General features: G+C 40.6%; 2 protein-coding genes and 1 long non-coding RNA gene across 10 annotated transcripts; all 3 read left to right on the plus strand.

Annotated features, from left to right (window-relative positions):
* Window positions 1–1,828: 1,828 nt before the first annotated feature.
* LOC145456973 (uncharacterized) lies at window positions 1,829–9,765 on the plus strand. Of its 2 annotated transcripts, XM_080335121.1 has the most exons (7): window positions 1,833–2,293; window positions 5,589–5,828; window positions 6,299–6,565; window positions 7,083–7,263; window positions 7,616–7,729; window positions 7,819–7,875; window positions 7,935–9,765. In XM_080335121.1, exons 1-7 carry the CDS (start codon window positions 2,269–2,271, stop codon window positions 8,137–8,139), a joined length of 1,089 nt encoding a protein of 362 aa, XP_080191247.1. In that variant the 5' UTR covers window positions 1,833–2,268; the 3' UTR covers window positions 8,140–9,765. The 2 variants fall into 2 exon arrangements, with proteins under 2 accessions (XP_080191248.1, XP_080191247.1); XM_080335122.1 differs by lacking the exon at window positions 7,616–7,729 and having other exon boundaries at window positions 1,829–2,293.
* Window positions 9,766–10,191: 426 nt separating this feature from the next.
* On the plus strand, window positions 10,192–19,677 carry LOC145456975 (uncharacterized). 3 transcript variants are annotated; one of them, XM_080335124.1, is made up of 7 exons: window positions 10,192–11,890; window positions 12,652–12,846; window positions 14,059–14,295; window positions 17,207–17,426; window positions 18,899–18,979; window positions 19,052–19,108; window positions 19,175–19,677. In XM_080335124.1, the coding sequence occupies exons 1-7, from the start codon at window positions 11,866–11,868 to the stop codon at window positions 19,269–19,271; spliced, it is 912 nt and encodes a 303-aa protein (XP_080191250.1). In that variant the 5' UTR covers window positions 10,192–11,865; the 3' UTR covers window positions 19,272–19,677. The 3 variants fall into 3 exon arrangements, 2 of the variants coding, with proteins under 2 accessions (XP_080191250.1, XP_080191249.1); XR_013920746.1 differs by lacking the exons at window positions 10,192–11,890; window positions 19,175–19,677 and adding an exon at window positions 17,954–18,087 and having other exon boundaries at window positions 11,966–12,846; window positions 19,052–19,088; XM_080335123.1 differs by lacking the exon at window positions 10,192–11,890 and having other exon boundaries at window positions 11,979–12,846.
* Window positions 19,678–23,509: 3,832 nt separating this feature from the next.
* On the plus strand, window positions 23,510–25,018 carry LOC145457968 (uncharacterized). Of its 5 annotated transcripts, none has more exons than XR_013921027.1 (3): window positions 23,510–23,642; window positions 24,104–24,193; window positions 24,626–24,924. It is a non-coding gene; the product is annotated as an uncharacterized LOC145457968 (long non-coding RNA). The 5 variants fall into 5 exon arrangements; XR_013921031.1 differs by having other exon boundaries at window positions 23,533–23,642; window positions 24,104–24,257; window positions 24,626–24,919; XR_013921028.1 differs by having other exon boundaries at window positions 23,634–23,771.
* The last annotated feature ends 1,210 nt before the right edge of the window (window positions 25,019–26,228 follow it).

Below are 26,228 nucleotides of genomic sequence, written 5' to 3' on the forward strand. Positions count from 1 at the left end.
CAGGGTCCAGTCACATTTTTTAGTAAATCGTGGTACATTACGATAAAGTGGAATAATAAAATTTAATTGCCACTCGACTCATGCTTTCAATATTAGTACCCTCCTGAAAATTAAAAACGCCAATTATAATTTATCCGATTGAGTCTAATTATATTCGCTTAGTCTTCTCGCGTTTGCGCTCGCTGAAAGACTATAGATGATGCAACCTTGCCACATAATGTCATACTGTCAATCACCAGCACTTTCGGCAATCATTCCTCACCAACGATTGTGCATCGCAATTGTTCAAAGCAATATTCCCCGATTCCAACATCGCAAAGAAGTTTGCTTCGGCCAGGACCAAGACTACAAGCATTGTTACTGGACTAGACTACTTGCTCCATACGCTCAAATGATTATATCTGAACTTGGTGTAGGCCTACAGCCTTTTTCCATGTCGGCTGACGCCTCTAATCAACAAGGTTAAGCTATATCCTCTATGGTCGTCAGATTCTTCAACGCCAAAGTTGGAGTGCACGTTTGTCTTCTTGACCTGCGATCGGTGCCAGGCGAGACATCGGCACGAATCACGCGAACTATATTCTCTCCTCTATTCAACAGAATGGCCTAGACATGAGGTAGCTGCCATCCTTTTCTGGCAATATAGCACCAGTTAATTTTGGCGGATCACAGCGTTGTGGGAAAACCACAAAGTCTTCTCTCGCCTCAAAGAGCAAACATTGCATCTGATCCTATAGTCCGCTGCCCTGCTCATATTTTGCATAATGCAGGAGAGAAGGGCCTCACATTTGACTTAAAACAATCGTATTGAAGATTGGTAGCAAACCAAGGAAAGGAAAGGACTCAGTAAAATCACAGTCAAATCCCAGCTCCAAGTAAAGATAAACCTTGACCTAAGCTGTCGTGAGATCTATGAAGCACCTTCTAATAACAAGGAGTCGCAGGAGCAGTTTGTTTCTGGCAAAAAAGTACGGAATGTGATATGACACGGCTCTTATAAATACAATGTATGTACAGAAACACTTTTTATTGCTAATCTAATTCCTCGACTGTCCTTATTTTTTGGTCCATGTCGATGGCAACCTTGGTTATCTATGACACAATGGCTTGTAAGCAAGAAGTTCAACTACCACTGCTAAGCACGACTGCGTCAGAACAATATATAAATAGATCGCTTTATTATTTCTGTCGTTTAAATTTGAAATAATTTCCCATTTCACGAACGCCCAGGCGAGACCGCCAAAAATTAGATTTTCACTGGGTCACCATTTTCCGGCTATTGATTATTGTTAAAGTCGCCAAAACTGAGTTTATATGTAATGCCTTGGGTCACGTTTGCAGACCTAGGGTGTGCGGGGTGTGTTATTCTACTTGTTTTGGGGAGAAGGAATTATCGCTATCATATGCTATTTGAATATTGGGGGGAAATTATACCCGCATTCCGTACTTTTGTAGCTGTGTGTCGGGAAAATGTAATTTTCAACAGTTTCGTCAGACCGTTAAATGGCGAAGTAACAAATTTGACAGCTTTTCAGGAACTAAGTTATACAACGGATCCCTTCGAGTATATCATACCCTAATAATTCAACAAAAATTATGAATGCAACTTTTTACGGCAACTTTTGTTAAAATTAAATGCAACTTTCTCGCGCTTTTAGTGCAACAAAAACTTGCCCTTGTCATTGCTCAATAATCTATTCTATATCCGTAAAGCAATTCGCGAAGATGACAGACTACTTGGAGAATGCTACACAAATGCATTGCTCTAATATAGCCTACCAAAAAGGATGCATGTGTTTCATTGACGAACTTCCACCCGTGGTCTTCATGTAAGTATATTTTGAACACTGCTGCGTGGGAATGTCGCTACATACCATCAATGCGCGTGTGTCGCATTCGTTGGGAAATTCCACCTTTGTATAACGTGGAAACGACATAAGCGACTCACTACAATCTCAACGCTAGGGACTTCCGCTAGTACCGTACAATCATGCGATGAGCCAGTCGACGCATACGATGAGTAAAATCCAAGGCTATATATTGGAGAATACGAATTTCGTCCAGTCAGTGGAATGGTGTTGCAGGTCTACACAGGTAGCATAACAAACTTTCCAGCAATATGGAAACCTTCACGCCATCATTTCACCAATGAATCATACACTTCGGAAACGGAGCTAATGTCGGTCTTCGTGACTAGGTTTTCGTTGTCGCTCGTGAATTATAGGAAAGGCGATCGTCAGTGCTGGATATAGTGTGTGAACGTCCGTCATGATATGGATACCGTTCTTACTAGGTAAGAATTTCTATCGTTAGTGCCATCTTGATTAACCAGTTAATCAAAATGATTCGAATTTTCGCAATATAGTTCCGTAGAACAATTTGCGCTGTTCGAAAAGTGTGAAATTAGGGAAGTATGTATTGCGATGGACTGTCAAGATATCGTGTCTCTTGCTCCTGGTGTACAAAATGTGAAAGAGGGCTTCATAGTTGATGCAGTTTAGAAAACAGTAAAAGCTTTTCGAAACTATGATTGACTAAGTTCAATAGAATCAGTGGAGCCATAGCAGTGCCGTCTTTGATCATACAGTTTATTCGCGAATTGAATGCTTTGTATCGTTCGTAATCATTACGTAATCACTAGTTTTGCACTCATGAACTTATGACGTAATAGGCAATTGCCACGGCCCGAAAGCACGGACCGAACCACGACCTGCCTACAATGTTGGTACCAGTGTTGGGATCAAGTCACTACCTTCGAGTCACGAGTCATCTCGAGTCATTGCACATTTTGACTCGAGTCAAGTCAAGTCAATCGATTTTCGAAGGTGACTTGAGTCAAGTCAAGTCAACTCAACTCAGGTCGAGTCACGAGTCAAGTCATAATTCAAGTCAAATTGAATTTTCGAAGTATCAGTGACGATTCAAAGTCATAACACGTTGCTAGCTGTGTAAAAGACAGAATAATTGGCCATTTATATTGAATCAAATAACTAATATAAAGTTAAATATTCCTCAAGAAGGCACTGTATCGCTCACGCACGCGTAGAACTGCAAATAAAATACTCGAGTTACTATGTATAGCAACATGCAACAGTCTGTTATTAGCAGCCAATCGGCTCGAAGGCTCGAGAAGTTTAACAAATTCATATGGTACAATACACTATACCGATCCGTGAAAAAATAAACGCACAAACTATATTCGCTGGATTTAAGTCATATAAGAGGGTCGGTAAAGGCGATCACCGTGGAATTTAAGCACTGGGCCGTCTAAGAAACAGAGATACTTTGTTATGAGGTTAATCTGTTGCTACTACTACTAACAACGCAAGCTGTGATCATTACGTTTGTTGTCAATATATTTGTGATGTAACAATAGTGGATCAGTGAAACGTACAATCTCTCAATGACTGGTTACTCTCGCAAGTGACACAGCAGGAGTATCGCACATAATACTAACATTCACAGCATTCAGTGATTTAATCGATACCGTTTACTTGATGACTCGAAATTGACTCAAAATTTTGCTCCGAGTCACGAGTCAATTCGCATTTTTTAAGCGCCGAGTCAAGTCAAGTCAAGTCATTTTTGGAAAGTGACTCGAGTCAAGTCAAGTCATACGAAAAAGTTGACTCGAGTCATCTCAACACTGGTTGGTACATCGCTGTCGCGATATGGGAAACAGAGAAAGAATGGTGCAAGCTATCAGCGCATTCGTTTGTGACATTACCGAAGCGAGTCATGAAATGAGGCACGCATTACCGTAGGACCTACCTTGTTATCTCAAAGGTTTCAAGTGGTATAGCCGACATACCAAATGAATTTATATTAATCCACAATAATCGCAATATTTGTTTTCCCGTAACATTTGTTAGCGGCTATGTAGCCTATGCTTTTATATTGATTGCGAATCTCTCCACATTCCAATAGCTCGTGCCGGTATAATACGTATCCCAATTCATGTTGCATCTTGTCTACGCACGCACGTATTGACGAGATGTGGTCCCGTCCGTTTCATTATTATTATTCACTGCGAGCCTGGGAAATAGGTCAGCTTTTTACTATGTAAGTTTCAGCAATTTGTACACGGCAACATACTGAATTGATGCTAATATGCTAATTTTACATTTGAAATCTCAGTTACAGGCGTGAGTACTGAACTGACTAATACTGACTATACAATACAGATTATGGAATATACAAGAGTTGTACCTTTCCTTGATTTGTGATCATTGCGCAGTGTACCGGTACACACGTTTAGAAATGGGTGCGACACAATTTGGAAGTTTGATGGAACCATCGTAATTATTATCGCTGTCCCTTATCCTATGCACGTGTTCGTGGCACGCTACCATGGACGTTTATCTGTGCTTCCCTTTTCGGGTCTAGTGACTTCTCTGCATAGCCGGTCTCGTTGTAGTAGTTTTAGTATAATTTGCTAGTTATCGGAAACGTGGTTTCTTGACTGTCTACCAGGGCTGTAGAGTCGGAGTCGGTGGAGTCGGAGTCGGAGTCGATGGAGTCGGAGTCGATGGAGTCAGAATCAGAGTTTGTGAAAATGACCCTGACTCCGACTCCGACTCCAACTTATTTATTATGAAAACAATTTCTTTCAAAGGTATCTTTATATTAATAATTATAACTGAAATAGGATTTTTATGTACCATCAATCACTGTCATTAGAAACGATATATAGATCAAGGGCGGCCAACCCGAGGCCCGCGAGAAGGTTCTGTCTGGCCCGCGAGGTAATTCTCAAAATTCGTTATAACATCAGGAAAATGTCAAGTCCAACCCAAATTTGATTAACCTGACCGCGAAATTTGATGATGACTAAAACATCAGTTCTGACGCATTGGCGTAACCAGGATCCAACCACATTTATCGTCGTTCTTCGTATATGACCACAAAGTAGACTATTTAGTAGCAGATTTATTTAATTTGAAATTTTTCTTAGCACTTCGTATGATATAATGTCACTCGATTTCTTGCATTTAGTATTGAAGCCCCAGCTGAAAATTATAAATAAGCGTAATTTACAGAATTCAGTCTGACTATATTCGCAATTAGGAGATAACGTGTCGTCCAACGAACAATTTTTTCGCTTGTGCGCTCGCAGCGAGATCGTCGGCGATGAAACATTTGCGCAAAATGATAGAGGCATGTTCACCGACACCTTCGATATTGCTATGTCCAAACGCCAAATGATCCTGTCCTTGCCAAATGAGCCCAGTGGTATACTAAGGCGACCCCCAATATATGCAAGTAAAATGTTTATTGGTCAAATTGATTCATTACCTTTGAAAAAATCGCGCACTGCCCAGTTGCACACAGAGTTTTCATGACATAATTGTTTTTTTTTATTTTTAAAGCGTAGTAAAATAAGTAATATAAGTAAATTTGAATCTGGATGAACTGGAGCCTTTCATGGCTTCAACCCGCGGTCTGTTTCATCTTATTTACCGCAAAGGTGCCACATACGTTCACTGACTAGGCTTCCAGCGCCTTTCTAGCACCAAAGCTCCCAGACTAATCATTACGGTTACGTCATAACCTTGACGTTCACAAATGAGTTTTTCTATCCCTCACAGGCGCGGTCCAGCTAACCGAATCAAAGAATGACTGCAAGATTTCCGACAAGAATTTGACGCTTCATCGCAGCATTGGAAATATATATCCTGATGGTTATCCGCACAGTTTTTCTCCTAATCAATATTGCAAATGGACGTTCCCGAACAGCAAATATCAAAGCCAGGGGCTACTTATATTAATAGATAAAATGAAACTGATTAATGAAGGAAGACGAGAATCTGCGGGGGATATAAGAATAGGTATGTTTGAGCTCAATGTTATATTCCGTATGGGGAATTTAGAGCATAGGCCAAACTAAATCATGTTTCAGAACGTTTTATCACCTCTTCTATTGGAACTTCACGCAATAAGTGTGCAAAAAGAACCTTCATCCACACTAAGATTTGCCAAGTTGACATTGTGGTATCATCGATGTCTGTGAATCGCTGAGGCCCCATCATTGTATGCCTCTATTACGTAACTTTCATCCCTGTTATACGCTTATGCCCATCTATGCATATTTCACAATCGACATCCATGGATAATCACTGCTATATGACCACTATGACCAGTCATGACGAAGTATAGACGAATTTATGGAAGCAGTACCAGAAACCGTGGTGAACTGCAACCCATGGATTGTCCATACTATTTCTTTAAAGAAGTGATACAGTAATGTACGTCCAGTATACCTCTAACATACCAATCACTAACTCTAATCTATGTGCAGGAACAGTAATATTTTCCGAAATACCAGCAGCGAACTGCAGATTTTACGGGAAAAACTTCAGCGATATTGACGTTCACAAGCTAACCGCATATGTGAAGAGGTACCACGAAAAATACAATCGTTATTGTACCGCCTGGTATATTGACAGCCAAAAGCCGACGGGGATTGTATTTCGAGCACACAACGTAACTACAAAGGCACTGAGTGATATTACGTTCCACGTAAAATATAACTACGTGGACGTGAGCTTCAAAAGAACCAATATAGGTATGGATAAATGAAGGGGTGGCAAAAATAAATTAAAAAAAAACACAATTCTGAAGACATATGCAGATATTTAGTATGAAGATCATTATACTGCTTCACTCTTATTAACTTATGATTTATTTAAACTGAGCTTGTACATGCGTCCTTACGCATGGTCGGCATAGATCAGGAAGAAGGAAGGAGGAAGGAGGCGGAAGGAAGGAGGCGGAAGGAAGGAAGGAAGGAAACACCATGACGGTGCTTTGACGATGGGCATGCGAAAGGACCTTAATGTTGTCGAGTCAGCATTACCATTTCCCAATCTACGCCATTCATGACTGTTGAAGGCTTAGCAGTAAAACCGTGGATATAGCAGATTTACAAGCAAGTCTTTGGTTTGACAGGGCCCCCCTGGTTCGATCCCAAGATCTATAATTGATGAAGAGTATTCTTCTATATCTTCTTCGTCATCCAATCGTTGCCGAATCATAGATATCAAGGAATGAGAATACATTGAATCGACTTTTGTTATTTACAGCTGATGCATTACCCGCTACAACAGCTAATACTCAAAGCTTATTAGCAACCATGGGGATGATTCCACCCGAAACAGATGAAGATAGGACATGTGCAGCGAATCAAACATACGTATTAGTGCTCATCATTGTATGTGTAATACTAATGGCTGCAATGCTGATCGTCGGTGTACACATGCGAAGGTATGCGTTATACTGCGGTGATAAGCAATGGAATGACGCCACCAAGATACTGTGATGAAATCAACGAAATTGTGCCATAAATCACAAAATTTAATATCGGACACTGAAGTAGCCTTAAATGTGAATTGAGAGTGGGGGTTTGGTTCATTGACTCCATCAGTCGTTTTGACGTTCATAGTTTCGTTCAAGTGCAACAGTCTCATCATATACTTAGAAATGAATGAACACCAGTGTGGCGGTCCGATAGACCTGTTCGAATATGTTGAACTGAAGCCTACATCCAATCTAGTTCTGAGGTCTGCGAAAAATGTTAAAACGATTCGGAATAATGCAAAATGAATACTGTATTCAGGAAATACATATCCGAAATAAAGGCTGCCTCTGCTATTGATTCCACGAATGACACAGTCATGACGTACAGTACAAATACCGACCTATCTCCCTACGCAACAGTAGCTGCAACAGGGTATGCATTGCATTCCGTTCATAATTTATTACATATATTCTACAGGTCACATATGGATTGATATAATTAAATTATTTATCTACTCGCAGACAGGAACATAAGGATTCAAGTCTTTGCACTCCTTACGATACAGAGTCAAATCAGCAGTAAGTTAATTGCTAACCTCGTTCTATGCATTTGATCGGTCTATACATCATGATTGCAGGCGCTCCAATCATGAAATGTACGACGTGCCAAAGAATAACCGCCTGAGAACAGTGACTGTTCAGTCTTCACAGAGTGTCATCTCGGAAGAACATTATCAGGTCCCTCCGTCGATTACCACCATCCAAGAAACTGCAGAGGAGACGCAACCCAGCGCTGGGCAAATAAGGGATCTTTATGCTGTGGTTAATAAAACCAAAAACTGACTATACAGCCTGTATACCGATGTCCAGAGCGCTCGCAATGGCTCCTGAAACGGAAACACATTCGTTAACTGACAAGTTGCTGCCGATCAGTGATGTAGAGGCCTGTTTATTTTTGGATATTGGATTTTATTTTAGAGATTCTCCAAAAATAAGATTTGAAAACTTCCAAAAATAAGATTTTTTTGGATGATGTTTTTCAGTGAAATAAACAAGTCAGAGCGATGTAAACGACCAGAAAACTCATAAAAATACACAAAACAGCATCTATGTGAGGGAAGGGGTCACCGAAACGCAAAAACTACTTCCACTCAATCCACTTCACGTTTCTGCTGACCTTGCCTGCCTGCCTGCCCGCCCCTCCACCTTTGTACTCCTATAAGTTTCAAGGTGCGACACGTAGGCCTAGAGAAGACGGGAAGGCAGCTTGAGTGAGGCAAAGGAACGGCGAAATGATATACAGCCACCTCTGTCACAATCACTCCGTCCACACGATGACGGGACTCATTTGCTGATGCTTCAGACGGCAACACAGCTTGATCCAGAGTAGATGGAAAGCGTGCGCCCCAAGTTTGTTGACGCTCGTTTATTGTCAATGAAAAGGGTGGCCTCTTGGTTGACTGGACACCGTACCAAACTCCTTGATGTCATGGACGAAAACAGTCCGGCGTGTGCAACTTCGCTGCTGTGGTCCATCTGATCGTTCTCGATCGCATGGTCACGCTCGCACATAGCTGAGCACCACCGTCACGAAGCTTCATGGTCTTGACGTTCTGATCATGGAGCAGCAGGAGCTCATGCGCCTGGTCGAACGCCTGTGTCCAGGTGAGGACTGGGACGAGGACCGCCACAAGGAAGGTCAGAGGGTGTTGGGGTGTTGGGCTGTCAAGTTCAATGAGGCACGCGTGGGATAAGGTTTCAAGCGCATTACTGACGAGCGCTTTTCAGGAGCAAAGGCTTGGAAGATTAGAAAGTTTGAAGAGTTAGACATTCCTCCATTTTTGGACCCCTAACCTCGATGTTTCCCACAATTGCGACGTTCGAGGCCGATATCTCGAAAATCAAGGGGGGGGCGTCTCGCAGTGATTAATATTCTTTAGTAAGGCATCCTCCAGGCCAGAGACTAAATTTGTGAAGAATGTATTGGAAATTTCGATCAAGATCACTGATGATATCTATGTGTTGGAGGACTTGAATACATGATAATAACATACTTTTGGTGGATTTTTCCAGTAGTAATAGGGCTCAAAACACCTTCAATTCTTATTTTAGGAGATCCTCCAAAAATAAAATTTGAAAACATCCAAAAATAAGTTATTTTTGTTATTTTTGGAGAAATCCAAAAATAAACAGGCCTGGTGATGTAGCATCGCGAGAGCACAGACAAAGAAAAAAGTCGCGGAGAACTAATAATTCATTGAGGAGAATATTATTATAATATTATTATTGTTGCGTGTAATGGCACGCCGATTTAATACGTTTCTCTATAATACTATTGTTTTCAATGAATTATTGCCAATTGGATTTGTAGAATTCTATTTTGGCCAAATACCTCTATAGTCTGTTCTGATTTTTATTGATATTTGTAAATAATAAATGTGAGTTTGTTGTCCAACCGGACATAAGGTATGAGGAACGAGTTCATGATATGAAGCAATTTTATTTCTGAATTTGTCATCATAACCATCTATCTGTGGCATGAAACTTCACCTGTGTGGTGTCATCGCCAATCTAGGAGTTACCACCTGGGTAATAAGATTGTGCCAATCGTCGCCCAGTTCTACTTCTTAAATTAGGCCACTTACTTTACAACTTTTTAAACTACCGTTTTCTACTTCAATTGGAAATACTTTACGAATGTTTAGTAAATTGCCAATTTTCTTTGCCTAATATATTGATAAAGTGTACTTCAGTGTGTACGCATACACAGATCGATAGTTACGGTGAATTAGTTTCATAATATTAGGGTTTCCCATTATCGAGGCTCGTCAAGTTCTCCTTATACTCCAATGTCTTCCCTGCTATCTTGTGCAACGTTGTGGTAATTCCGTGGTTCTCAACTCGAGTACTACGGTACCCAATAGGGTTATATTTAGGGCAGGGACCTTCAAACCTATGGGTTGCGACCGCATGGGCTCGTTTGCCTATTGTCTGAGAGTCGCGGTGACAAGTATGGGTCGCGTACATAGAAATCAGTAGGACGAGAATTTATCCACCCAGGAAAACTGCAAGTGAGTTGGTACTTGGTAGTGATATGTGCTAACATTATGCATATATACAGACACACACGCTCGCCGCGGCCGAGTAACTTATAGATCGTTAATGATATTTTGTGTGATGCATGATTTCATGCAGCACTACTGGACTACTTCGATTGGATATAGATAGAATTAGTTCGTAAACACCTGTTGCTATAGTCTTGATAGACGAAGGTCGACGAATTCATTATCGCTGAATTGCTAATACTGCGCGTACAGTAACCAGGACGCGAAATCGACAATGATGTGGTCGCGGAACATTTTCGACTCGGAATTTGGGGTCGCGTCCACAAAAAGGTTGGGAACCCCTGATTTAAAGTATGCCTATACTCAAAGGTGCCGCGACCCTTGGAGTACTGTGATATCGGCGATACTACAAAGTATCATTTGGTTAGCGCTTCAACTGTTACGTTTATTCATGTCTGACCAAGTCACTTTGAGGTTCGTGGGTCACCGACTCCTGTCACCTGTGGACATATTATAATCGCCTAGAGCCACAGGAATGTGCTTTGCTCTCCCACCAGGCCCATGTCGCTGCATGTCAGAATAAACAGCGCATTGTTTAGCTACGCTGCAACTAGACGGGACAATGACGAATAGGGCAGATTTGGAGATTTCTCCTGTTTCTCCATGGATGACACAAACGAATCAAAACTAATAGTGGTTGCTTCGCACGTCGACGCGCGAGGACTCAAACTCTTTGTTGGTTGCGCTTTGGCGTACCCATGCTATAATATTGCTGCACCATAGCATATTGGAGACCTGTCCTCATTTCCTGCTGCGTAGCAGGAAGTTTACAATACAATACACCAAATTCAATGATGTATATTCGTTGCAGTATTTATAAATGAGTCTGACTTTTGACACCAGTTGATGCGTTATGCGCCGTGGCCCCTGGTGTAGGCCACCGTAACATACATGATGAGAGCTCACGAATCTATTGTTCTAATCTTCAACAACATAAACACTAATACAGAGACCACGATACGATTACTAATCCATAAGGCATATAGACATCAGTCGGGACACCGAACACATGCTATAAATACGAAACCATGACACACGATAAAATAATGGTACTCCATCAGTCCTAGACAAATCAGAGTCAAAGGGCAACGACGTAAATGCACGAACGTAATGCAAACCATATATATGCACTTACGGAGCTGATATAAGATTCAGAACGATATTCTATTTGTTGTGTGGCCTCACTGCTGCAATGGTGAAAAATCCGGGTCACATTGTAATTCACAACGACTTGATAAAATAGAAATGCGTCTGTCTATAGTCAGCTCCTAGTTCCTACTGGTTACCAACGACAGTGATGAGTCACACTTGGAAACATGCACATGGTTAGATACTTCAAACGACATAATTCTGAGAAGGAAGCGAAAATCAATTCTTTCTTAGTGACTCTTAACATTATTCACTGTATTGAAAGGACTTCACGTGGAAATTCGTCCATCGTAACATGATCAGGATACTGGTCTTAGTAGGTGAGTATACGTTTTCTGGTTTATTGAAGATGTTATATATACCATGTTTATATCTGTTTCATTTTGCGTTGGATATTATTAGACAGCAAGCTCCATTATCCGCGAATCTGTAGCCTTTACGTAACCAAAGTTCGCATTGAAACATATATATGGAAATCTGAACATAAGTAACTGATGTGTGCCCAGTGAGGAATATGATCTCGAATTTGTCAAAACAACTGATGCCGCTTAGTAGTGTAGCCTGTGGTATTCCGGTTTTTCACTGTTTGGAATATTAAACCTGGTGTTATGGCGATTTTGGGAGGAGTTGAAAGCCGGATGCCCGGATGGGAACTGCAAATCATTCATGCTGTAAATTAGCTTTTCGATCGCGTTTCCCATCCAAACAGCGATGTCACTGAACGCAACTACCTACCACTTATTGAGCACGCTGACTACCCAAATTACTTCACAGTACTTATGCATGAAACTTTTAATCCCTCAAATTTCACTGAAAGGCCACTCAAATGAGAATCACTTAAATGGTTGGAGCAGTACTTTCTAACGTGTGACTTGAGATGTTTGTGTGTGTGTCACTCTCAATAACCTCAATGTATGTCACTCAAACGATTTGTCACTATAACTGAACTGCTATTCTGTTGATGCACAACTGTGATGGAGATGTGGACTTGAAACACAGTCTTAAATCACCGTGGTTATGGACGGAAAAGCAATCATTTCTTCGAAGTCGGCCTATATGCATGCATTTGAACATTTCGCAGGTATATTATACGGACTCCAGTATGCGGCAAGTAAACTGGTAGATTGTTCAACGGAATTCAATACGAGCTGGGAAACTAGCCGTTCTCCGCATCGTTGCCCGCGTAACGTGAACTGCAAATGGCAGTTGACGACCAGCTTGAAAGGATTATCGCTACTTCTCTACAACCTGACAAAAGAAGTAAAAGTAAAAACAAGTAAGCGCACCAAACAGAGATCCATCGTCTGAAATTGCCGGTGGTCTATTGATTTCTTTGCTTCAGGCCTTTAAACATAGATAACACACTCCGTTTAGTACATGTGTTTTACACAAATGCCTAAAAAAACAGTTTTAGCACGTAAATATAGATCATTGGTACGGAATGGGTGTTCAGATAACGATGACCGCCTAACTAACTGCTGCATAACGATGTACTCCTGGTGATGTACTCCTGGTTAAAGATATTTTTGGTCAGTTTATGACTGTGGTCGGAAACCCTTTTCGTCGTAGGAGCCATCCAGAGGTGGTCAAAGTAGTCACCGTCGCTACTCAAGTAGAAGATGAAGTAACGGTGGAATTTCTACTCAAGTAGAAGTAGAAGTGGCGCTTCACAAATAAGTAAGTAGGTATTCTACGCTTATTTTTGCCTACAAAACTGAAAACTGTCATGTAGAAGTAGAAGTATTCTGAAATCCTACTTAAAAAGTAGTATGAGTAGGAAAAATCTACTTCAAGTTCTTCAAAAAGTAGAAGTACTTCATCAGTGACCACCTCTGTCTTTAACCAATATTTTCATTTGTCAATGTCAAGTCAATGTGACGTCACGATTAAATATTCGCGACGTCATGGCTAAAAAATACCAGAAAAAACAACAATAAAAAACATGTTCCAACCAAGGGCTCTGTTCAAACATGTTTGTTTTAACTTGATTTTTGTTTTAAATGCAACCCTAAGTTACATGGCGAATGGCGATGTGACCGATGGCCGCACATTCCATGTTGCAACGGCTTATTACTTGCCCGAATTACGCATAGTACCATTCGAAATGGCCGTCAGCATTCACTGCTGATAAGTGACTTAAAATATATTTCCGACTTAGAAGGCACCGCGGGAAACAACATAGCAATATCGAATGACAAGGGTTCTACCATCATGCTGCGTCGCCCAATGCACCGTGCGCATGACCTGTTTTCGTCCAGAATATGTCCTGAGGGGCTACCAGGGATATCTAAAACGTTTTAGAAATCCCTGGGGGCTACGTGCGTACCGCTAGTTAGTGACCCCTTATGAAGGGTGAGATTGCATTCCATCAATACAATATTTGTCAAACCAAAAAATGATCTAACGCTACAACATCGTGCAGCCATGAAATCTTATTTTCCTGCCCAGTGACCATATACCTAATTAGCACTGATCCTTTATGCTCCAGGTACGAGTAGAAGTATGAGAATCCCATTTCATTGCGGAATATTTGGAACGGACTTGCCAGCTGTCGAGCTTCCGATGATAATGCGACAATTGGGCGTATTGGGAGAGAACAGGCCCATCAACTGCCTATCGTGGTATATCGAAGCTGATCTGCCAGAGTATCTCCTTTACAAAACCAACGACTATTTGGCACAGGAGTATCCATGCAGCTATGCATTCTTGAATCTGACAATGCCGGGTGAACTATATCGTGTTGTCTATAGTGCAAAATATTCGAACAATATCGCAATATTGGATAGAGTAGACCGTTTCACTCGATACCACAATGCTTCAGAGGTGTTCATGTCAGTAATGATGTACTTCTACTTTATTGGAGTACTAGAGTAGGTTTTTCCTATATTTCCAGAGCCTATACTCCATGCACACCAAACTAGTACACTAATAGCACAATTTGTGATATAATCATCCAGTATACAATTGGTAGCATTGGTACCGAATGCGACAAAAAGCATTCGAAGCTGTACGCACCATTTCCAATTATACACATCATAGATACATACTCGAGTGGTTATTTTACAGATTACATCCACCGCTACTTAGCAATTTTTGAGGAAAACTACTTGGTTTTTAGACTTTGAATATTTAGGTATAAAGTGTGTAGTGAGTGAGGTTGCCATAAATCCTGTAGGACATGGCTCGGGCAACTCTAAATGGTGGGACGCGGAACAGCCGAAAATGTAATACTAAACGGCGGACCGAGTGGTACTGCGGCCTGAGCGGACCATAGCAAAATAGCTCAAATCCAAACGGCGGAACATGCGAGCCGCGGAGCAGGAGGAACTCGCAATACTAAACGGCAGACCAAGTGGGACTGCAAACCGAGCGGACTACTACAAAGACCACAATGTAAACGACGGACCGCGGATCAGGTGCAACTCGCAAATGTCGCAATACTCCTACTTTCTCAAAGGGTGCCTTTCATTTTGACAATAAGGGTCATACCGAACATAAGGATATCTTGTCTAGGGTAACTATGGGGTGTCTGTAAGTGTGGCAACGCAATAATAACACAGTCCAAACATACCCCAGACATGATGTCCTGGTTGCAACGCAGTGAGAACTCACAACAAACATACCCAAGACATGGAGTCTGTATTGCAATGCATTACCAGCACACCCCAAACATACCCCATACATGATGTCCGATTTGCATTGCAGCACAGTACAAACACACTCCAAACACACCCCAGACTTGATGACCGGCTTGCAACACAGTACCAATAGGTACACCCCAAACATGATATCCATAGGTTGCAATGAAGTACAAACGCACACCAAACATACCCCAGACGTGATGTTCGAGTGGCAACGAGGTATATACAGGCTTAATTTTCGAACGGGCACATCGGACGTAGTATTTTTTTGATCTGTGTCCCCAAGTCGTTTAGACACCTTGCTATCTTTTAATTTTAATTGTATCGCAGTGTTGTGGAGTTTTGAAATAATGAAATTATTATTAAAACTGATACTGTTTTCTGGTGTCAGCTGATTACAATGTCATGACAATTGAAAGTTTATTACATAGAAATACAGGAATAAAGTAAAGTTGTGCCGTAACTAGGCGTCGGAGCATTAAATTACTTGACAAGTTTTTTAACGAAATGTAAGCTTCAACAAAGTCCAGGTATAAATATCATTTGACAAAATATGAATATTGAGAGATGCGCCTGATCCGCGGTCAGCCGTTTACATTGCGAATTTTGTGACAGTCTGCCGGTCCGCAATTCCGCTCGGTCCGTCGTTTAGTATTATATGTTCCGCTGTTCCGCGGTCCGCCGTTTGGATTTGACCTATTTTGTTATGGTCTGCTCGGTCCGTAGTTCCACTTGGTCCGCCGTTTAGTGTTGCTAGTTCCGCTAGTTCCGTAGTCCGCTCGTTCCGCCGTTTAGAGTTGTCCCGTGGTTCTCAACATTTTTGTGCGGACCCATTTTACATCGTGACGGACACCCGTCGACCCACTAAGTTTTAGTATAAATTTAGCTCAATTATCATGCAACTGTCATCTGTCTTGTTCAAATATTAACTGCAGGCTAGTGACAAGCAGTAACGAAATTATGACTTTCTAAAATATAAAATTCTTACTATTTACATAGAGTAGTCTTTTATTAGTTCAAAGCTAATTCTGCAACTGCAATTCTTGGAATCGTGGTCGTGTCTCGAAAGTTCTCCGATTTGATATGAACGATGAGTGCCACTATACCTAAATTTTTATTCGCATTATTGTTCTCACATTCGACTTGTTTTCGATCATTTGGTTTACATTAGTCAGGGGTGGGCAACTTCTTCGGTCGGCGGGCCGGATATCGGAAACTGTATTAATTGGCGGGCCAGATTACAGAATTGATACATTAATCGCGTATTTATCCACCTATACAAGGAATAATGGGTATTTAATTAGGAGTCATTTAATTAGGTGTAGGCCTACCATATGTCCTTATTTTTCTAGGAAATCGAAAATTTCCTCCGAGGGCACCTAAATTTCCTTCTTTTCAGAAATCCGTCCTGTTTGACAGATTTCACTGCTAGGCTAATGGATAAGGTTAACTAAAAACCGCCATACATGAGAAGATTCCCAGTAAATATTTCAAAAAAAAAAGCGGATTTCAATTTTGGTAACCTTTAAAAAGTGTCCCTTTTTCCCGATTCCAAAGTATGCTTACCCTAATTTAATGTAATCTTTAACTTTGAATCAGAGACCCAAATCAGTATTTATTGAATTGATTAACCTATAAAGTAAGCTACTTGAATAGCTGTTGAAGTCAATCAGACATCTATGGTCGAGCGAAGTTATCAATAAGTTCTTTAAACTCTGACTGCAAGTCGGATGTAGAAACCGCGTGGACATCAGTTTTATTGGAACGAAGCCTTGTTCATGGTCGAAAATGTTTGAACGCAAATTTATGAATTGTAGACCCGAATAAAACTAGTAGTTTCATGACAAAGACCATCTTTTTCAGGTTGGCAGACTTGGATTCAATACTTTCAGCTTAGAATTTCACTTTCAAGCTGAAAACTGTCCGCGGGTCGTATATTGCCCACCCTTGCGTCAGACTATACAATGTATTCTAAATAAATTTCATCATTCACAGTAACTGATCGCAACAAAAGTCGTACAACCGTGACTACATTTCCATGGCAACCCGTTACACCAAAAGAAATAACGCAATCCGATCTTGAACGTATAACTGAGCCAATGGCAACAAACCGATCGGAAACCGATTATTCGGTTTCAACAATTACCATAATCATTGCGGGGATATGCGGACTTTCATTTGCTTGTAACATACTACTTGGAGTTCTCTTATGCAGGTATATGATTTAATGATCTGATTTCAGTTATACGCTATGCTCATATGCATCACAACTTTCGAGAAATCAACTTGCTGTATTGGTAGGCTACCATATCGCCGGAGCCATGAATGAATTTTCGGTCGTATGCTCTCTGACGAATTGACTTCCAGAATCAAGAATAAATATCCCCAGCTGCAATGTACTTCACGCTCAAATTTTAATTGTAGTCTCACCACATAATCGGTACTTCTATCCAGTGCATGGTATCCTATGGAATGGAATGGGAAATTTCCATACTCAATACCTGTTTCAATCGCTCCGTACTATACTTACAATTTTCCATACCATAGCACATTCTTCCGCGCCATATTTGATGCCTTTTCCACACTTTTCCAGTTGCCCAACCTTCCACATAAAATGCTATTTGTGACGATGAAATTTCTAACGTTTATATTCCGATTGTTTGGGATGAAATTATTCGTTTAAACAGCCCTGATGAACCAATTCTATCTTCAATTTATTTGTGTCACATGTCAACGATGTAGGTTGGCTATAATCATCGAAGACGGAACGTGAAATATACACGGAGTTATTTTGGAATCTCAACACAAGATCATGACTTGTAAAACTAGCGCGGCAACGCGCTGCTGGCAGTAATATGGAGATATCATCTACAAAGGTATTGTCCCAATAAAATATGGCTTAGAATACAATTTCACATCGCTGCAATCACTAAAAGTTTTTGCGACTGCGGATCAAATGTCCGATTCTTCCGCCAATGGAGGGGGGTCAAACTCATTGGCTTCATTAGCCAGCATCAGCGTCTCAATTGTTTTATCAGAGATAATCAGATTTAATGTAGGTAGAATTCGTGTTGATGGCCGCAATAGTGTGACGTTGCTGCTATACAAAGCTACATATTTTGAATTACAATGTTGCTTATGTCAAATCGAAGTTGCGTCATGATCATACGAGCAAGGTGCAGGAAATGACTTTCAAGTTCAACAAATTGATATTAGTATTCATGCAATACCTACTTTCACAGAGTCTACGATTTTAAAACTCCTCATGGTTGAAGTTACTGAGCTGAAGCGAAATAATTCGTTGAACCGATGAGCGAAATGTACCATGTATACCAAACATACCATGGTTCCATATCGTACCATACCATACCATACCATATCATGCCCTGCTTCTATCTTCATCTATAGGGCTATACACACTGACTTGTTCATTCGCAAATATATATGAAGACCCTCAAAGAGCATGTATTTGTATACATTTATTGTTGAGCTAACAGATTTCTACTAAATCGGTGATGCATACATTCTGTCAATGTTGTCGTATTGAAATTCCTCATTATCATATCCTACCCACATAAGACGGCAAGCCACGCAAAACTTCGCCCTGGATATTAGGCAGGATTTTATACTCCTCAATATGGTCTCAGCACGCAAAACATTCGCGTTAACTATATTTGTGATTTTCAGGAAATCCTCAACCAAGATGAAGGTTGACGGAGGATCAGCGTACGCCGGCAGCACCGAACCGACTCGTTATACTACCGTGGAGTATGTACATTGCACAATATTTATCCCGTTGTTTTATAGGAAACTTATGATGCCTATTTTGCATGTTTATAGACCTGAACACGATGCTTCATTTGATCAATCACCTTACGAGATAGTGCCATGCCAGCAGTGAGTCTCTTTCTTAAATCGATCGTGCCTGTATACTTTCCAACCGAGCGTAATTGAAAATTGCAGGGACCCCAGTTACACAATGTATGACGTGTCGCAGAGTAGCCGCTCAAGGCCGGTCGCTGAACAGGTAGCATCGTATACGTCTGTGACTGTTAACTAACCTTTGATGAGCGGCCGAGGTGAACCATCCCGGATCTGGAAAATGAACGACTTTCATGCTATAGCTAGCTATATCATTTTTAATGGTTTATAAAAAGTATATGAAATGAATACTGTAAAGCTAGTATTACTGACTGTCCCTTCGACGACAGAGAATCGGAGGATAGGCTCTATTATCTCCGTGTTTCATTAGTGTTGTGGATCTGGCTATATATTATAGCTAATTTATATTGGGCAAATTGTATTTGGTATAGTGCTCTCGTTTTGTAAATTCTATTATTGTTGCTTTCATACCATTCTAGCGTCACACTATCTATCTCCTCTTAAAATTTCGAATTGCAATCTCCGTATTCAACTTTGTATTGGCGTGGTGTCATTATGAACAATATAATAAAAATGCTATTTCACTCTTTTGAACCTCTGAAATTTGGGATCATAGTCATAGGAAATTAACTTCGATAAAATATCTTCGTCGTGAACTACTATAAAGCCAAGCATTTGAGCCGTCAAGAATATAGGCCGACGCAATAAGTGCCATCCGTTTTTGGTACTCTATATATCAGTGGTCGGGAACCTATGGCTCTTTGGGCTATAAGATATGGCTCTTTGCCAAATATTTATTTTTGTACTGAATTGATCAATATTACAGCGATTTGTTGGTAAATTTCCATCACGGCTAAAATAATTATTCTCGTTGCAGTATAAACATGTCTTTGAGAGGTAAAGACAATGCCTTCTTCAGGTTTAGGGGCTCGGACCCCATCTCTTCAAAATCATTGAATTTAAGTTACTGTCACGCCGGCGGCCAATATCACTCGCGAATTCTACGCTCCAGTATTGTTTGTATTAAACTGGAGCCGAACCTCGACTGCTGTTAATTGGCGGGCTAATGATTAGTTCTCTGATTGCGCCGTTTATTTAGTTGCCTTATATAACGACTACTCGTGCTGTTAGGATGTCTCTTGTGTAATAAACGTTTATCGTGTGTCGACATCGTTTCGTGGTGCAGCAGGGAATACAGACTCTGTCCTGGCATCGTAGCAGCGATGGGATTGGAACACACGCCATCGAAATGACTGGTTACTCAAACCTCCCGGCGATGTATCCTAGTCGAAATCTTGAATTGTGCGATACGTTGACTCAAAGAGCATAGCAGACATGGCGACGCCCATTTTCAAACGGAGGTTTCAAATACACATTGTCTTCCTGGTCTACGGCGCGAAATAAACTGTTGTGGATGTAACATTCACAATTACAAACTCGAATTACAAACAACGCCATAGCTATCCACGTTCCACGTTCTCCACGTTCTGTGTAGTACCGGCGATAAAATGTATGCGTGTAGCGCAACGTTATGTTACCGCCGAATACTTTGAGTATTGAGAAGTCAATAAGTATTTAGATTTTCGGAATCAGTGTGACAGTCACATTCGAATACCAGTTATAATAAATTCTATGGTACTTACGGTGAATTGTGTTACCACTGGTGAGGCTTGGTCCGTCTGCGTCTTACCTCTCGTTTCTAGCTTTATTTCCGAACAATAAATACTATATTTTACAGAGAAAATGTGGCGAGAACGAGGAATCCCATGTAGTGAGTTCGAATTAGTGCAACCATGACGTCACGAATTTGCAATTGTGACATAACAGTTGATTGGCATGTATGGCTCTTCGGGAGTTGAGATGGAAAAATAGGGCCAATACGGCTCTTCGGACAAAATAGGTTCCCGACCACTGCTATATATCCTCGCAAGTATAGTATTTATGGGAGATATGGTTTGCATACAAGAACACATCTCTGAATTAAAGCTTCAAATGTGCGGTAAATGTGTTAGGAGACATAACTACCAGTGATGAGCGGATAGTGCATTTCGAGACTCCGAATCCATCCGACAACTTTAGTGTCTGAGGAAAACTCCGTCCGACTCCGAAGAGCTCAATCCCAGACTCCGAGATACTCCGATGAATCTCGTCAAGTATCCGAAACAGTGGCAAGCATGGTACATAGTACAGATGGTACAACATGGTACACGTGATAATATGGTTGGCTTAATAGTATTGTTTGCTCTCCAGTCCCCTATTGCAGTGCAGATGGCTGATTCAACAAGAAATATACATCGCTATGCATCATTTTAAAGTCAACGGTCATCATGAACCGAACATCCATTTCGTACCAATGATTTATTTCTAATTGCTATAACTGTTGAACCGACGATGATTTCGGGGGTTTCACCCACTCCATATCGCCCTATTAGTGCTGCGGCCCGCGGAGTCCTCAAACTAGGAAATTGGCCCGCGAACACATTTGAGTTTGAGACCCCTTGTTTATAGGATATTAGCCATTTGTATACTCTCTGAAACCGTTCGCCAAGTCGCTTTATTTTATTTTCAATATGTGTGTTATCGATGGTTTCTTTGTGCGTTTGGTTACATAATGAACGTGAAGCTCAGCACGACGTGTATAATACTGATCAGTGATCATATATTCAAAACTTTGCCATCGATATATTGATTCTTTCCGATGCGCCAATTTGTTCCTTGCATATCTATGTTACTTCTAGCAACGACGTAACTTAACGCAGGAACTTAATGTCTTCTGCCTGAATAGATTATAAATCAGTTTATGTTAATTCTATTCAGCGTGTTGCATTACGTCCATTCCGGTCAATTATGAGAATCAGACATTATGCGTGGGGCGATTCATCCAAACAACCATCAATTCTCTTTCTTGAAATCATGATCAATATTTAACAGCCTAAAACCAAATTTTCAAATTTATTTGACTGTTACATTGTCTCAGTCATTAAACTTGATTGGTTGGTAAACGCATGGCGCTGTATAGCTAGCAGATAAATGCAGCGATCAGCTCAGATAAATCAGGATTCACTCAGTGTAAGCCATTATCTTACAATTGAAATTGTATCAATTGCTTTGCATCATATCCTTATGAGATATGACATCATACTGTATTCTATTATATGCTCGCAATATTCGATCCTCGCATTTTCAATATGGCCTATTATATACGCTAGCTCTTGGCCAATGACTATGCTGTGACTTCCTGCTAATGAATGGATTCACACATCATGTTCATAGTTCAATTGTAAATTCACGAAGAATCTGCAGGCTAATTATGGCACGCGAGGCCCGCCGAGTCCCGATTGTTTTAAAATTCAAAGCATCTAGGGATCAAAATCATATGGTAAGGCCATAATTACAGTTTCCTCAATCTATCTCAATATAGGTAGCCGTTATGTCAATGCTGCCAGAAACATTGTTTCCGCATCTGTACTAGGGGTAAATGTAACAATCGACCTCACCGCTAGTGTGGTGGAGAAATCGCCTTGATATATTAAGTGCGCATGCGGTAGTTATCAGTGATGAGCATCGGAGCGGAGACGGAGTGGATTCGGAGCGGAGTTTTGCCGATTTTGTTACAGTCGGAGCAGAGTCGGAGTTTACTACAGATATTTTTTCGGAGTATTGCAACTTTTGTCTCCGATATATTTGGATAGCTCTGACCAGAATACACTATTGATTATGATTACAAACCAAAACACAGACAGTTGACACGTTGTAAATTTGTAACATGACGGGTAACATGCAAAATGATTGCCAACTGCATAAAAATCAGCCATCTGCACTGCAATTGGGGACTGGAGAGCAAACAATACTATTAGGCCAACCATATTATCACGTGTACCATGTTGTACCATCTGTACTATGTACCATGCTTGGCACTGTTTCGGATACTTGACGAGATTCATCGGAGTATCTCGGAGTCTGGGATTGAGCTCTTCGGAGTCGGACGGAGTTTTCCTCAGACACTAAAGTTGTCGGAGGGATTCGGAGTCTCGAAATGCACTATCCGCTCATCACTGGTAGTTATGTCTCCTAACACATTTACCGCACATTTGAAGCTTTAATTCAGAGATGTGTTCTTGTATGCAAACCATATCTCCGATAAATACTATACTTGCGAGGATATATAGCAGTGGTCGGGAACCTTTTTTGTCCGAAGAGCCGTATTGGCCCTATTTTTCCATCTCAACTCCCGAAGAGCCATACATGCCAATCAACTGTTATGTCACAATTGCAAATTCGTGACGTCATGGTTGCACTAATTCGAACTCACTACATGGGATTCCTCGTTTTCGCCACATTTTCTCTGTAAAATATGGTATTTATTGTTCGGAAATGAAGCTAGAAACGAGAGGTAAGACGCAGACGGACCAAGCCTCACCAGTGGTAACACAATAGACACTTACGTGACCTTTGACACGAACTAATCAGGTTGCAGCAGGATGTAAACAAAGAACAAGGCCGGGCAAGCTTACTATGAGCGCTTATGGAAAAGCGTTGAAAAATGAAGGTTTTTAGCAAAATTACATTGAATTGGGAATAGCTGACTTTGGTGAATGATAATAACGTAGAGCTAGTATGTATTTGCAGTGTTCTAACCTACAATAAACATGAATGGTGGCAAGCACTCGTCAGCATGGTATGTCCAAATAAGTGGATTTCTGACAACTTTTCGGATGAAGCAACTATTGCTGTATTATCCTTAGTCGTATACTATACTATAGGACTGTCGTACCGAATAGCATGTATTAGATTAATCTTGAGTCAGGATATGTGGGGTATTCATTATGTGGGCTTTGCGTTATCTGCGTTCTATTTATGGAATCGTATATAGTACAGTCTACAGTCTGCATCATTATCTAGCAAATTACTGTTACACTGGACACTTACTTGTCTGCATATTCAATGATCATATTAATATGATAGGCAATATGATCCGTTCCCAGCTGAAATCGTCATTTTTTATTCTAGCTCATGTATTGAATCAATCAGGACAAATGCCGGATAAACACTGTGCTAATAGCCTGTGTAACTTGGAGATGGCTACTCAGACCGTTCCTGGTGTGCGCTTGTACCTTTCCCAGAGCCAATAACATGCATGGAAGAATGTAAAATCTGGATAAAGGCATGTGGACTTCCTTGTAGTCATCTGAATTCTCATTTTATTAATAAAATGACATATCTATTATTGTACCAAAAATATTGAATCGTGACATAATTAAGATGAAATAATTCTGTGTTTCAGAATGAATCTAATCTGAAATGCAGTCACACTTGATGCCACAATCGACTTTGTGTGTGTCTCGTTTTATTCCACAGTTTTGCTGCATGATGGTGTGGGTTGAAATTGTTGAGAGCAATATATTCAATAATGAGATGAATAGTTGAAATTGGTAGCGGTGATACGTTGCATGAGTCGGACGAGTACGCCTTGATAGGTGCCTGCACAGCAGTGTTGCTCTGTAACATAAACATATTATACATTTTGTGCAGGCGTGATGGATATCTTTAATGAAGCTGCAGAAAGAGGAAGTCGATGGATAAAACGCAAGAAAATCAAATTTCTGGAAGAAGTAGAAGCACAAAACAGGAAACTCGTACAGGAAAATTACAAATTGACGGACAATTATTGCTAGTGAAATTCAGTTCTCAGATGAGCATCATAATGTCAAAAGATGCGGAGAAGCTGAAATTTTATGCTAGACTACAATAAATTCTTTCTGAATTGCCCAACTTATCCTACTGACGTCAAATTTATAGTAGGCCTATTGCTGTACGCTTCATTAAATTTCGATTAGGCCATGTATATAGATATGTGGTTCTTAAAAATGCACCATTTGCATTCATTCATGATTTCTCAAAACTGAAATGATTACTGACTGTCAATAAATCACATACAACTTTGAAAGGATTGATGGATTGTGGTGCACTTACTTTTGTGCAGAAACTGTTCACAGAGACCATTTCAGATCGAAATATTAGTGAAATATGTGGGTTCGACAAGAAATGTGAGAAAATGTTGGAATTCAGCTATGGTGAACCAGGAAATGCTATCATGGCAGAAAAGTGATTCACCATTGAGTCTGAAATCAAGAAATTGAATCTAGATTTAAACATTCCTGCACATGATTTGTCTGCCTGAGCCAGACTGTTCCACAACCAGAAAGATGGTGAGACAACGTATTCATATTGAACAGCTGATCGGAAGAATCAACAAGTATAAAATTTTGTCTGGTGTCCTACTATGCAGCATTGTGTATCAGCTAACCAAATATGGACTAATTGCTTACTCTAATTCAAGATTGAAAATTAAAAATGAATGATACAGCATATTCAGCAATTGTGAAAATTCAGTTCCATTGTGAATATCGTAATGCCTAATAGCATGCTACGGATCGTAATTGTGCGGTGCCATGGTCAATGTGTACCAACAGTGCATGTCTATTCATACTATATTCCAGTGGTTTGCATTGAAGCTCATTTAGATGCCCAATTTGTTGAATGAACAATTCTCCAGGTGAAAATGTTGCAGGATTATGTGTGTTTGGTGGAATGTTATAAAACTGAAGACACCACATACGCACCAAAATCTACCTTGAGGCAGGAGTTGATCGGTTGCGAGTACGGTCGAGAGATGGCTTGTCAATCACGATCGAGCTCACTGATGCTGATGCAAATCACAATGCAGTCCTTGTAGCTTCAGGTGCTGGATTGTCTTAATCAATGCATATGCATGAGAGCATATATCAGAACCCAATGTGAAAATAAATCATGGTTACAATATCTATTGCAGGAGTCTTTGACAAAATGTCTTTTTCCTTAATTTCCATGTCTTACAAGTGCAAGACGAATCAATAATGAATTTTCTGAGAATGTGTATTTCCATTGAGTGTGATATCTCTCTTTTCCGCAAGTTGCGATAACATTGGCTGTTCACTAGAATAACACTTCCACAAAGAGTGAATTGTCTCCTCAATCTTTGTCCCTAAGTCGGGTACATAGCGCTCCATGATATACTTCGTAGCTTTCTCCGCGGTGTTAGAAGAAGATGCTGTTCCACTCAAATCCAGAAATTCGATAGAATCTCCATAGCTTT

The sequence above is a fragment of the Botryllus schlosseri genome, chromosome 15, assembly GCF_051294905.1.
Source record: "Botryllus schlosseri isolate E-star chromosome 15, Bs_hap1, whole genome shotgun sequence".
NCBI classification, from domain to species: domain Eukaryota; kingdom Metazoa; phylum Chordata; class Ascidiacea; order Stolidobranchia; family Styelidae; genus Botryllus; species Botryllus schlosseri.

Excerpts from the sequence above, each read along its gene's own strand:
- LOC145456973 (XM_080335121.1), top strand. The coding sequence starts at position 2,269 with ATGATATGGATACCGTTCTTACTAG. Across the intron at positions 6,566-7,082 it reads CTTCAAAAGAACCAATATAG|CTGATGCATTACCCGCTACA; the intron begins GTATGGATAAAT and ends TGTTATTTACAG. Across the intron at positions 7,264-7,615 it reads GTCGGTGTACACATGCGAAG|GAAATACATATCCGAAATAA; the intron begins GTATGCGTTATA and ends TACTGTATTCAG.
- LOC145456975 (XM_080335123.1), top strand. The coding sequence starts at position 12,588 with ATGGACGGAAAAGCAATCATTTCTTCGAAGTCGGCCTATATGCATGCA. Across the intron at positions 12,847-14,058 it reads AGAAGTAAAAGTAAAAACAA|GTACGAGTAGAAGTATGAGA; the intron begins GTAAGCGCACCA and ends TTTATGCTCCAG. Across the intron at positions 19,109-19,174 it reads GAGATAGTGCCATGCCAGCA|GGACCCCAGTTACACAATGT; the intron begins GTGAGTCTCTTT and ends TGAAAATTGCAG.